Source organism: Branchiostoma lanceolatum, chromosome 4 (genome assembly GCF_035083965.1).
Source record: "Branchiostoma lanceolatum isolate klBraLanc5 chromosome 4, klBraLanc5.hap2, whole genome shotgun sequence".
Classification (NCBI taxonomy): Eukaryota; Metazoa; Chordata; class Leptocardii; order Amphioxiformes; family Branchiostomatidae; genus Branchiostoma; species Branchiostoma lanceolatum.
Window position 1 is genome coordinate 16,248,854 of NC_089725.1, and position 14,231 is coordinate 16,263,084.

Below are 14,231 nucleotides of genomic sequence, written 5' to 3' on the forward strand. Positions count from 1 at the left end.
TGAATTCAATGTACATGATTATATATGCTGTAGAGACTTTGACCTCTGATGTGACTTTTAATGCTCGTAGTCTGATCACTGTGTCTCCCTCTGTCTGCCTGTCTATCTGTGCACGTGCGTTGTTATTGTATTCCATAAGAAATCAACATCAAACGGGTCCACTGACCAGAGTCGCCGATGTCTTGTTACACCTTGAATGTTGACCTTATAATCCACACTAACGCCCCGTTTAGGGATTGTTAACGGTGGCTCACAAATTCCCTGCGCTAATGGCTTAGTTTATGGTACGATTACAGAAAAGGTACCGATCAGAAGGTACATCGATTATCGTAGATATATGGCTGGTCGTGACTAAGACCTACAATTTTGTTATCATTTCGCCAAATTTCGTCTGTCTATTTGATAGACCTGGCTATCATGGCTATCCGAAGGTTATCGTGGGTTATCAACATATGGTGAAAATTGATGGGAAACTGCCTCTTGAGAATACGCTTTACTTCCCACCACCAAATCATAAACGTGGCTAAGTAGACGCTGGGCGCTGGGCCAGACTGTGTGACATTACTGTGCCTTATTATATATAGTGTAATGTTGTATGGAACAAGTTATATTCATTGTACTGAACTTATTTCAAAGAATAAACTTTATTACAAACGTTATGAACAGAACAAACTACGAGAACCAGATAGCTGCGAGGTTTGGTTCCCACTTTGAAAACAATGGGACATTGAAGTGCATCAGCATCGATATATCTTGCATTATAAGTCAGTGACAATCCATCGAGACAATATAACAGCAGAATCTTCTCCCTAAGATAGGACATCATGATGTGATGAGACATTGATATTGGTGACTATGAACGGTACGGGCACCTGAGTATGAGTTTTCGGTTGTTTTTTGTTGTTTTCGGTATTTAGTGATTTTGTTGTTTTCGGTATTTAGTGAGACCGGCGGCAAGAACCAGTCCGCCGAAAGCTTGCCATCCTAACAATGCTGTCTACTTTAAGAGAATATTGGTACCGATGCACTACAAATGTCTATTTTGGATGCAGACAGCATTTGTTTTTACAGAACCTAGTGCTTCTCCCTGGGATGTGCCTGATTGACAGGACTGCCATATTAGCATATCCATATATAGCAGAATATGTGGCCTACACTTGTGACAAGATGTGCCAATGAATCAGGACATAAACACACGCATTCTTTCGCAAATTGTTGCATTCAGAATGGTACCTTACCGCTACATCTATAAAGATGACCTCTGACAAGTGATTGGGATTTCCTAATACAGAATTTTCATATAGCTTTTATTTCGATCAAAACGACATTGCGCTTAATTGCACACCATGCCATTCACTCGATTGAACTGGCTGTATAATTGAAACAGTATATTTAAATCAAAATGTATTTTTATCTGCACCGTACACTGCACATAGAGTTATCCTGGAGCGGGCTTGGACTTCCCCAGACATGCTTGTTGGGTGACCTGTGGAAACATGACACCACCAAGGCACGGATGCGTAACATTTCTACAGAATACTTGTACATGGTTCAGTAAGGGTGACGTTTTTACACACGAGGCATATGCATCACCCAGTAACGCCGTGATATCAGGGTGCTGGGACGCGATAAGATTACGTGTAACGTCATGAATTATACCAAGGAGGTTTAAAACCTCGTTGATTATACACTGTCCTTTCAAAATCCGTCCTTGAAGCAGTTTTATGAGATTTCTGGGCGGTATTTCCTAATATGATCCAATGTTGTCCTCTTTTTTTCATGTCTCAGTCCTGTTTAGTTTTATTCCAGACATGGAGATGAACTTCTGACAGCTCGGAGCACGGTTAATTTCTTTTGAACTCTGTCTTGGTATTGGTATTGTCCTTTGGTGACCCACATTGAAACCTTATCTTCCAACGGCCTTTTCTGTCCAAACATCTGCTTGGAGATCACCGCGAAACGTGGATCGCAACACATTTAGACACAATTCCACAGTTACTTTTCGGCCATAAAATTTGCTGGAAAAAAATGAAAAAAGTTCACCATCACAACTGATTCTTGGAGGATCAAATCAAACGGATAAGCTAATGATCGGCGGAATACTAAAACTATACGGTCTGTCTGCGATCAGAGTCAGTTTGATGCCCCAATAATTGGTACTACCCACTTTCTTTTATGTAATCGATCATTGTAGGAGTTCACATGCATATCAAACTTCTTTTAAAAATTACAATAACATTCAGATCTCTTACGGAAAATTAGTTGCTCCACTCAATATCTAGCTAGCGCTAATTATTAGGATATCGATTACTTCATTGTCAGAGCACTTTGTGGGAACCCTCCCGAATGAATCTTCCTGACAGGCCCTGAAGCGTTCTGGTACCATGGTGAAGTCAATTTGTCACGTGATGATTGATTGTTAGCACGGACGGTCGTGGAGGTAAAGTATGGGCCTGTTGACATTCTGTGACGACACACCTATCAGCTGAGGGCCGAATGAGAACTGTCTAACCTCAGAGACCTGGTAAAACAACTCACTGAATTGCTTGTGCTCACCAGCAGATGGTCTTTTAAGCTGACGTCAACCACGATAGACCATGGAAGAGGACGAGAGGATGCTGAGAAAAAATAATCGATGCAGTCCTTAACGCCTGATATGAAAAATACACACAAACTTTGATAAAGAAAATGCACTCCAGTCAAGGATGCCTCTTCAGGGTAAGATGAACCAAGAAGCCAGAAGGGCTGCTGGTCGACCCAACAAGGAGGATTGATGATTGATATTACTGTTGATTCAACAGCCTAGCCTGGTATCCATCCGTATTTAGCGACTTGGTTTCTAGCCAAGAACCCATTGCCAGGACGGTATTGGCAGATGACTCTTGGACAGTGACCAGGCAGCTAAATACGGATAGATACCAGGCTATGACAGACTGGATGCACCGCCACAGACAAGCATGGTGATGTCTTGTGATTCTGGTATAAGTTGCTAGGCGGCACACCTCACACTATATCTTATTCATATCCAGTCTGACGACGATCCCTTTGGGAACTGGGACCAGTCAACCGACAGACCATTTGCCCAAATAACATGTTGCGAAAAGTAGATGAAAATATTAGAACGAACAAGTTCGATGAGACAAAGGCCAACTGTTCGTCTATTGTTTATGGCGTGGGTCTTACATCTGAGTAAAGACCGGACTTGCTCAGTCTATATATGACAAGTGATTGATGACTAATATTCTCGACGTGACAAAAGCCTGGCTCGTTTGTTTGGGTCACGATGACGACTTTTCTAATGACCTGAAATCCCGTAACGTTTACAGTTTCACAGAATGTAAATATGTAACCGTTATAGATGTAACGTTATATCATGGCGTATGTTAACGTATATGTGAGTAATGGGCACAACATTATGATATTACATGTATTCACACACAGGCGAGCTCACTACAGTTATTAATTGATACATTGATAGTCTTATGGCTGTGCTCTTGTAACAATTGTAGGTAAATGGGCAGACCGAAGTGTTCTGATATTAAATTCAAGTCAGTTTTAAATGCACTGCATTTTAGATATTTATTTTATTTATTCATTTATAATGTGCGGCCAAGGCCGTGGGGCTATAACATGTGAAGAAGGTTGATCTTTGTGATGTAAGACTTTGACCTCTCCGATTGCCACTTCCCTCTGGATAAGAATGGCTAGGACGGGACACGAATGTAAACAAAACCTCAAGCAGACATTGGGATGCTTTATCCTCCATGGCTATTTTGTCTTTGCTTATAAACCGTTACGCGTTTTTAACGTTATATCCGTGGATGACAAGTGATCATACCCCACTAGCCCGTGGTAGTCAGAAAACATCACCAACAACACCGACCACGGACCCTGCTGTGGAGCGTATGGCTGTTTTATGATACAGAATGCTCCTATGGTTTCATGATTATGCGTCAGGAAAATTGGCCAGCCAGAAAACATTATGATGTTCCCTCCCAACATCTGCTTGAACAGCTGCGTGAATCGAAACGTGGCGTGATTCTATTGGTCCGTCCGAGGACCCTCATCAAAATTGCAACATTGTAACTTCCATCAATCGCTATTTCTGTCGGGCTACTGGCAATGCCGCCAATGTGCCATGGAAATGCCCCCCACCCCCAAACTTGCATCTACACGCTGCCTGCAGATCTTGTAAACTTAGTCTTTTAATCCCCATCATCCCAAATCAACTGACAAACATTTACCCTACATTTCTCACTGTTTAAAATTGTCGATGTGTTTGTTCTGTATACAACTCTAACATATGCTGAACGCAGTGCGTTTTGGCAGGTGCTAAAACATAATGGATAAAGCGTGTCTGTGCAAACAGACGTCTTGGACGCCTCCATAGGGCTGCGAATTGGTCTGCACCTCCAGGATTGGGTCTGCGCTAAAAATATTCATAGGATCCAATCTCGCGAGGACACGCTTTCCTCCACAGCCGATCTATCGTCCAAAGAACCGGCCCCAAATTACACCAACGACAACTGGTAGAAATTTCAGTTTAGAAGTGCGTTAGCCCAACTTGCGACATTGTTTGAGGTAAAAGTGTTGCGTTTGGATCGAAAAACGACATAAAAGATATAAGGAATTTGCAGTATGTTCACTGGCATGAACTGATGTGCGCTATGATTGATTGAATTTCATGGATAAGCACATGGACGTATAATATTAAACGCAATTTGAAACCGGGCAAGTCTACCGAATCAGCATCTTCCGTCAGAGCGCGGTGTAGCCCCGCAGGAAGAACGCGCGTGCCGCTGTGCCTCTCCGCTCCAGTCCTCCCCGAGGATTTTCGACGTTCTTTCAGCTGTTGTGCGGTAGCGATGTGCTAAGGACCTACAGAGCCACAGAGCCGATCGTTGGTTGGTGGTTTGTTGGACCTTTTCTGGACGGGCTATTCAGTTGGATTTAAGAACTGCCGCGCCTGGAGTTGAACTGACCATATTCAGGTAATCATTATAGTTCCATATCTTATATGGCGTGTCCAATCCTTTCAATAGTCCAATGTAGCCAGTTGTATTCAAGGGGGACTTAATGTTGATACCTTTTTAAACTGAACCTATGGAAAAATAAGGGTCTGTTTCGTAGACATGTTTAAAGTTGCACTCATAGAGCCGAGCGGACCAATGTGGAATATGTCGAGAATTTGGAGCGCAGTTTCTGAGGGACTTGTTAGATGTCGTGATGCTGGAAATAGTTTGCTTCGATTCAACGTCGTAATGTAGAATGTGTCGTCAGTAGCACTAAGAAGACAAAAAATCAATGTAAGATATAAGATGAGATTGAACTGGCCATCTACACCCGTCTTCTTCAACATAATTTCAAAAGGGGAACTCCCCCCATCCCACCGTACACAGACGTTTGTCACATCTCCCGGCCCGTGGCCCGTCAGCGGGAGGAGGGCCCCAGCTGTCTCTACACCCACGTTATAATCGACTTCAGCTTATATTCACAATTGCTACTGTAAATTCTAGAAATAGACATAATTTGTAACCTTTCATATTGCAAATTGATGTAAGATCTGTGATAACGAACGCTTTGTAAAACCGGTGCACCGGACACTGATACGGCGTGGGTTGGGAGTATTGCGCACCGCTGTCAGGGAATCAATGGTTTAATTAGGATACTGATGGCTGGTGCTTGATCAAGTGGCACATCTTATCCGATGGGAGCGATAAAAGCGACAAGACATTCGATTCAAAATTCCACCATGCAAACGGGTCGCGTATGCATCCTCGCAGAACATAAACATGACTTTTTTTATAGAAATTTGTGGAATATTTTCGGAAAGAAGTCGTCAGCTGTGTCTCGGGGACAATCATCTGTATAACAGACTCCCGTCACAGTGCGTACATCATCTGTTTTTCCCGCCATCCAGTCAGTAAATGGAAAAATAGCCGAGCGTTGTGTTTGCATGTTGACTGGGAATACTAGTAGCGGTGACAGGACACGTGTTGGGTGCCTGGGGCGAGGACTGTCGAATACGCGTAACCGCAAGTACGCGTACATGGAAGAGGCACTTCTCCTCAGCACTTGTACATAGTCACAGACCACAGGTAAGCAACGCGATAGGATAATGACTTACCTGAACTTGTGAAATCATTTTAATCAGGGTACGTGTAAACGATACGAGTGAATAGGTGTCCACTGGAACCAATCGGCGACCAATAAGCACAATTTCATGACAAATTTATGCACAGAACATTTCCGTTTTTTCCCTGGCAGGAGATTCTAATAGAAAAATATCTCACATTGACAAACAGCTCTCATATACTCGGCTAATTTTGTTAGCAATGCCTATCCATGGATTTTTCTGGCAATGGATTTTTCTGGAAATGACCCCTTTAGTTACCGACGAAAGATAGCGGATACTGTCTGAAACGTCTGACTGTTTCAAAATTTTATCCAGTTGCTTGAGTTACTGTCTTCTGGCGTATCATATTACCTGAATGTTTAATCATCGATGTACCCGGCTCAGCATTGAGGTTACCGACATATTAAAGCGAAGGAAATGAAACGTTGCCTGGTCACGTGGCCATTCTTATCATCTACGACTTAAAAGCTCTCGTATTACGAGGAAGGCTGGTACCGCTGGTAGATGTGAACGACTGATCAATGAATGGGTCCAGTAATGAATTGTCTGGGGACCTACAGGGAAAATAAATTCATACGCAATTAGCCGGTATATCTCAGTACATCGCTTTTACAGTATCTGACCCCACCATTTAGTTGAAAAGGAAACTGGCTATCTACAGTAGGTAGGCCTGTAAAACGCTTCCTCTTGTCTAATGCCAGAAATAGGCATGTGACGCAAAAGGTAGTCCGCCGGGGACTATGGCGGTGATCGTATCTGACTCGGGGGCATGAAAGATGTAAATGAGCGGCATTCATTCCGCCCCAGGCACCCTCATTGAAGTCTTGTAATTGTGACATTTCAAATATGGTGGTAAACTTCTTTGGGTTTTTATAGACAAGGGAGCGTTCTATTCTTCAAGTACTGTAGATGAAACACCTATTAAAGAGGCCATCGCGCTAAAGTGTTCTGCCTCCACTTCAGGCGTCTCTCGAGCATGCTACCATTTCTTCACATGTATTTGTTTCCAAAATTCACATGAAAGAAAGAAAGACAGCTTGTGTGACGAGCCCGGTTCTAATAACACACCATAGTTAAAGCGCCATAGCTCCCTACCCGTGATACCCTGCGGTCCGCCCTAACCCAAAGCCTCAGTGCTCAAAAGGCCGTCCCCGCCTTCAGTCGGACTGTGCAGTAACGCGTAACGACAGTTAGCTGGCAAGCTTCTCGTGTTATGATATGGTCCGATAGCTGTGCAGAAATTGGTGGGTTGCAGAGGGGTGCCTGCTGAATAATTCTGAGCAGACGGGCATAAAACACTGAGGCGTGTTGTGGGAAGAAGACGTGGTGGTGCAAGCACGGGACGTCAGTCCGGTTGGTTTGTGATCAAAACGCGGAAGTGTACCTGACTGGGCCTGGGACATTGCGGCAAACGCGCACGCCAACACTACGGAACACTCACCAAGGTGGAGCGGGACGATTACCCAGAATAGAATGCTGGATGGCTTGGGAACGTCCCCGGGTCGCGAAGACGAATACAGAGAAACTAACATTGTAGTCAGTAATTGGGTGCGAGCAAACAGTCCTGACTAGTGCACGCCAGTGAACGTAAGTAGTGGTCCTCGCCATATATAGCTCTTCTGTGCAAACGTTTGGATGGTTCACATTGTCAGCTCCGGTCTGGGCGACAAAGCCTGGCCATAGCACTTTGTTTAACGAAGGGGCGTGGCCGAGGGGTACACCGTTTCCTTGTATATTAGCGCTCATGTTTAATATACACCCGCAACCATTGAGTCCGTCCAGATAAACACAGCATTTCTTTGTTCTGCACCATAGGTGGGTGTGAGGCGTGTCACCCGGCGAGAAACATGGAGACGTTCAGGAGAATAGCAGGTGCGCTGTCGGGCAGGTGGCTGTGGGGAGCCGCCCTGCTCCTGCTGGTACTACAAGCCAACAGCATCAGCGCTCAGGACAATGTTACGGAACCGGCCGTCCCCGCCGACGAACCGTGTTCCATGGAGGCCGATCCTTGCAAGAAGGGTGTTGTATTACCTCTATGGAAACCCATCGTCATGACAGAGGGGGACAAGGCTGCAAGAGCCACGATCTACTTTGCCGGTTTACTCTTCTTTTTCCTGGGAGTTTCAATCATTGCGGACAGATTCATGGCTGCCATTGAGGTCATCACCGCACAGGAGAGAGAAGTAACAATCAAGAGATCAGATGGTACAACCCAAGTTGTGGTTGTCAAAGTCTGGAACGAGACAGTTTCCAACTTGACTCTCATGGCTCTGGGATCTTCAGCCCCTGAGATCCTTCTGTCCATCATTGAAATCATAGGAAACAACTTTAACGCAGGAGATTTGGGACCAGCTACCATTGTAGGTAGTGCTGCCTTCAACCTGTTTGTCATCATTGCCATCTGTGTACAGGTTATTCCTGATGGTGAGGTCCGCAGAATAAAGCATTTGAGAGTGTTCATCGTCACTGCATCATGGAGCTTGTTCGCATACCTGTGGCTATTCCTCATCCTTGCTGTCATCTCACCACGTCGCGTGGATGTGTGGGAGGGCATCGTCACCCTGGCCTTCTTCCCTGTTTGTGTGCTCATTGCCTACGTTGCAGACAGGAGATTGCTCTTCTACAAGTACCTGGACAAAAGATACCGTGCAAGCAGGAGCAAGAAGGTCATTGTGGCATCAGAAGGCGGTGACATGGAGCTGGCCGAGAAGGGTGGAGAGGATGACTTGGCTGATGGTGATCTTCCATATGGAGTCGGTGACAACAAGCGTGAAATCCAAGAACTGCTGAAGGATTTGAGGAGGAAACATCCTGATGCTGATATGGATACCCTCATGGAGAAGGCCAACTACGAGCTGCTCAACAGCGGTCCTAAGAGCCGAGCATTCTACCGCATCCAGGCTACGAGGAAGATGACCGGATCAGGCAACGTCATCAAAAAGGGCATCCAGAAGGACATGCAAAGGGAAGCCAGCCTGGCAGAGATCAGGATAGGCCATGAGGATGACTCCATCACCAAGGTCTTCTTCAACCCTGACACTTTCACCGTTCTGGAAAATGTGGGCACATTCGACGTGATTGTCGCCCGCAGGGGTGGAGATCTCAACCGCCCTACCTACGTTGATTACAAGTCTGAGGATGGCACGGCCAACGCGGGCTCCGACTACGAGTATGTGGAGGGCACTCTGTATTTCAAGCCAGGTGAAACACAGAAGGAGATCTCCGTTACCATCATCGATGATGAAGTCTTTGAGGAGGATGAGCATTTCTTCATGAAGCTGAGCAATGTCCGCACCAGCCCAGAGTCAGGGGGCGCCAACGACATCAAGCTGGTCAGCCCTGCCGTAGCTACCATCAACATCCTTGACGATGACCACGCAGGTGTCTTCACTTTTGAGGACAAGGAGTTGGAAGTTCATGAGAGTGTTGGCACCTACAAGTTGAAGGTCATCAGAGGAGCAGGTGCCAGAGGCGTGGTCCGTGTCCCATATCGCACCATCGATGGAATAGCCAAGGGTGGCGGTGATGACTACGAAGACGCTTTTGGCGAGCTGGAATTCCAAAACGACGAAACATCGTAAGTGTTCATACAATTTTCTACACTAAATTGCAGCTTATTGTATTTTTTAAATGCCAGTTTGGTTGCATATACTATTGTATATACAGAATGTGATAGACAGAGGTCAACTGGGGTGACACAGACATGCTTTACAAAAGAGATAAGAGGCACCCTTGAGAGGCAGGTTACTATTAGATAAGGTCTATGCTTTCCATGTTCTATCTGGCCAGTCTATGAAAAGTTCACAGGAACATGTTAAATGTCTAATGGCTTTGCTTCAGCAAGCATTCTGTTTCTCCGGCTCAAAATAGCCAGCCTTAGCCGCCGCATAAACATTGCAGTCAGGTTCCAAGAAATTGGGGTCACGTTGGGGTCTGAATATTAGAGTCAAGCCACCATCCAACCCTAGCTTTTTTCTGTATTCTGCTTTTTATTATCTAATACTAATATTGAGCCAGAAGGACTAAGGGAACATGTCACTTGTAAATCCAATGACCTTTACAGCAGGGTACAGATAAACATGATAAAAATGCATCTCTAGTACCTTCAAAAACACAAATTCATGGCAGAAGCAGCATCTTCCTTCACACAAGCACCCTCAACTTTCTCTATACTGTCTTCATCTAAACAAAGCATAACATATTCCATGACAATTTTTGAGAGTTATCTCAATGATCCTCTTCAGTCATAAAATATCTCCCTACTTGCAGGTACAACACTTCCCCAGAAATACTCATTGCCTTGGCTTCAGTTATTTGCTATATGCCCATTGAACTACAGGTATTGATTGAACATCGGCTTATGATGGAAGAAAGGAAATTGCTCTACAATGCTTGCATACAAAAATGTAGGATGGCCGGGGGAAAATTATTTGTAAAACCGTTTCCAGTTGCATTATAGTACATAATAGACTTGTGCTTCACCTGTAATATTAGTTTGGGCTCCCTTTATGTATCCCAGTAGTCCAGTACTTTCATGTCTTGCATGTGGCAGCTTGTCTGACAGCTTTGGTGATAACTTCCTCTTGATTTACAAACAACTTGTGACTCAGGTTAGGGTACTCAGATAAGAGATACAAGGCTGTAACTTACTTGTACTTACCATACTTTTCTTTAAATAGACTACATGGCAGAGATATTGGTTTTCAGCTGAAGTACAAAGCTATTGCCCCATATTTCTTCTGTTGATCACAATCAATGAGCAAATAAAATCACTAGTCTAAGAGTGATCTTGGAATATACACTGTACACAAATATGATATTGAGAAAACAAAATCTGAAAATGGATTTATTATGGCAATGTCAAAAGGCTTGGCCCACAAACAGATGTTTAGGGAGGAAGAGACTCTGCTCCCGTGTCATGGGCTTGCTTTGTAGCTTATGACCCACAGTGTGAACACAACACCTAAGCTGGCTCACAGTTCCACAAGAGGATTTGGGCGTGCAGGTTTTACTGGGACAGGCTTTCCTCACATGGGAGTGCCTGGTACTCCCAGAGGGCATTATGTGTCTTTCTATAGGCAGTGGAATTGGCTGGTCATTTACAAGGATAAAAGCAACATATCATCATATGTATTTTGGACAATTCTAGCAAAAAGATGTTTATAACAATAGCAAGCTCACTCTATTTCTTCATCATTATGCATTTTGGACAATTTCTCTAAGCAAAATCATTCTGCCTTCAGACATGGGTTGCAAGTCCTTTTTCATTAACATACTTACAAAATATAATATCAGAGGTACCAGTAGGACACAATTTGAGATGACTCTAAAAATTAAGACCAAAATCTTGGCAGTTTATAGTTATAGGCATATGCTTGCTTCTCTAGTTGTGTGTCACAGATCATTTACAACTGTCTGTCAGGCATAGTGTATCAGACAGAGGCGACAGCCTGACTCCTTGCTGATGTCCTGTTAGACCTTTATTGACAGGATAAATCCAGCTCTGTATGGGACAAACCAGTAGCTGTAGGGAATACTACTGATTGTTATCTATTTTATGACTACTTAGTACACCAAGCACAGTTGTCTTCACAATAGTATTTACCCATAGTCTACCAGCAAGTATAGTATCTTAAACAATGTTAGAACATGGAAGATTTTTCTCCATTGTACTAGGCTACCGGGCAAAATGTCTTAGACATAGAAAATTGCCTGAGAAAATTGGATTTGTCATATGTGTGACCAATACAACAGTCATTTGCATTTTATACCAAAGATTATATTACAATGTTGGTGTGTGGACCTTTATTGCCTGGAGGCAGCTGTCCCAAATGCACGACAACAGATGGCACACTGTAATATAGATTGAGGGTTGTGCTTTTTTAAGTACCATGGCAACTATCAAAGTCACATTTGTGATGACGTCCACAAGATAAGAATGGTTATGAACATTAAGCTCGGGCCACGTGTCTGTACCGGTGGTTGCTAAGGAGACACGATGAGGCAGATGAGGATGCTCTACTGTATATGCATTTAAGCTCCTTGATTTAAGTTTGCGTGGTTTTTATTTCGCGGCAGCGCTTAAGTCACATATTGCTACTGTATTTGACAAAAATGTTTGCGGTGGCTTTAAGTTCACGGTAAAACGGTTGCCGCGAAAAACGCGAACATAAGACCACCGCGAACATTTTTGCGTTTACAGTATCTCTGAGCCCTTACTTTGGGACAGATACAGAAGAACTTGTCTGTGATAATGATAATAGGCCTACGTGCTAGTCCATCATGTCAGTTATACTCAAAACATTTGTGCAAAAATCATGATATTCCATTTCTGCTTGTAGTAGGTTCATTTACACCACAGGGTTGGCCAGATATGCCCCAAATATGGTATTAAACGTTGCTATGGTGAAAAATGTGGGTCAAATGGTACATATATGCATGTGACCTCCTTTCCATTTTTCCATCAGTTGTACCAAATTAATTTTGTAAAATAATTTTTATCATGACACTGACAGCATCATTTTTGTACAATAAACAAAAGCCTTGCTGCAATGATGGGTACAGAATCATCTTCATGACAACTTTAATTCTCAGATACTGAAACTCTGTAACATTTGTAATTCCATTTATCTCAATCCAGCTCATCTTTCAGGTAGAAAATCTGTGACCCTGACAGGCGATTGATATCCGTCCTTTAGAATATTCAAGGTTAAAAAATCCTTGCTAGTGGTGCTACCATGTTGCTGCGTGATGTGTGAAAATCAAACACACTTCCCATTTTTGTATGTGAGAAGCCTGAGATCATAGGGTTGTTATCTGTGATCCTTGCCATCTAAAGGCTATTGCTATGGAGGTGACAAGTGGAAATTTATTGACAGATAATCATTCTTACCATCATAAACCACTTTTACCCTAAACCACTAAACAAACAGGGCGCAAGGACAACTGATTGGTATGATTTGGGGCAGGTTGTAAACATAACTTGTCTTTCAAACACATGTACATATTTGCCTTGTATGTTCAGTCTCACTGAATACAGATTGCATCTTATCCATGATCCAAGACAGGCAAGATTTTTTTTACAAGGAAAACACTTCTCTTTCCATTGAAAATTTGTAATTTGGTTCACAATGCAGGTGCTTTTGTCTCCAGTAGTTTGCCTATTAGCTAATCTGAAACTGGTTTTACTACATATTTTGTAACCAGCCAAAGGGCAATTAGGAAAAAAATAGGTATTACCGCTACCGCAATCTGCTCCTAGCCATTGTCTGTTTTTTTTCAATGTTATGCTTGCATACAAACTTAAACAAGAACAGATTCCCTCACAATGTTGTAAAAGGAACTGACTTTTTCTCACAATAACTTTTTTGCGTTTCGGCGCATGCGCGCCGAAACGCATTCTCCTGGCTTTTACCTTCAAGCAAGGAGGAAGGAAGGAAGCTTGGTTCAACACTGTGTCGCAGATTTGCATGTGACACAGGACGGCGCAGATTTGCATGTGACACAGGACGGCGACCGCATGTAACTGCTACAACTGTTTGGAAATATCATTGCATTGTGGTTTCGGACTTTGATATCCTGAAAAATGACCATATTACATCTATTCCACAAGATTGCAGAAGAAAAAAAATGATTTCGTCAAGAAAACGACCAAAAATCGGCATAAATGATACCATATAGTAAGGTTATAGCATTACGTCCAGTGTGAATAGTTACGTACCGCAGCTTGGCCGATCTGGCAACGCGAAGCGCTTCGGACCCAGAAGATCCGGGTTCGTCTCCGTGCATGGATTTCTTTTTCTTTTTAGATATTGAATATCAAAAATATATATTGATATTATATTAATCTATCAATATCATATTTATGAATATCATTTTTTTTCATTAATAAATAAAGAAATATTTTATATTTGTTATTTTTAAATATTCATTTAATATATACAAGGCCTTTGTCTTATGAACAGGACTTCATAGATTCCAAACCCGGCATTCGAATTTTTCTGTTCATTGTAATGGAAAATACTGTGCAGCGGCTCCTATGCGCGGTAAGATGATTCTTGCAAAACACTCCCCACTAAACTTCTATCCCCGATGT

At 43.1% G+C, this 14,231-nt stretch overlaps 1 protein-coding gene across 6 annotated transcripts in view; it reads left to right on the forward strand.

The window, feature by feature from the left end:
* The first annotated feature begins 4,488 nt into the window (after positions 1–4,488).
* Positions 4,489–14,231, forward strand: part of LOC136432904 (sodium/calcium exchanger 3-like) — a 51,286-nt gene continuing 41,543 nt past the window's right edge. For 2 of the 6 annotated variants that reach the window (XM_066424535.1, XM_066424540.1), the window contains exons 1-2: positions 4,490–4,991; positions 7,952–9,713. In XM_066424535.1, coding sequence (XP_066280632.1) covers positions 7,984–9,713 — 1,730 coding nt within the window. In that variant the 5' untranslated portion in view covers positions 4,490–4,991; positions 7,952–7,983. Of the gene's footprint in view, positions 4,992–7,250; positions 7,724–7,951; positions 9,714–14,231 lie in introns of those variants that run through there. The other 4 variants (XM_066424538.1, XM_066424539.1, XM_066424537.1 and 1 more) reach the window with 3 other exon arrangements.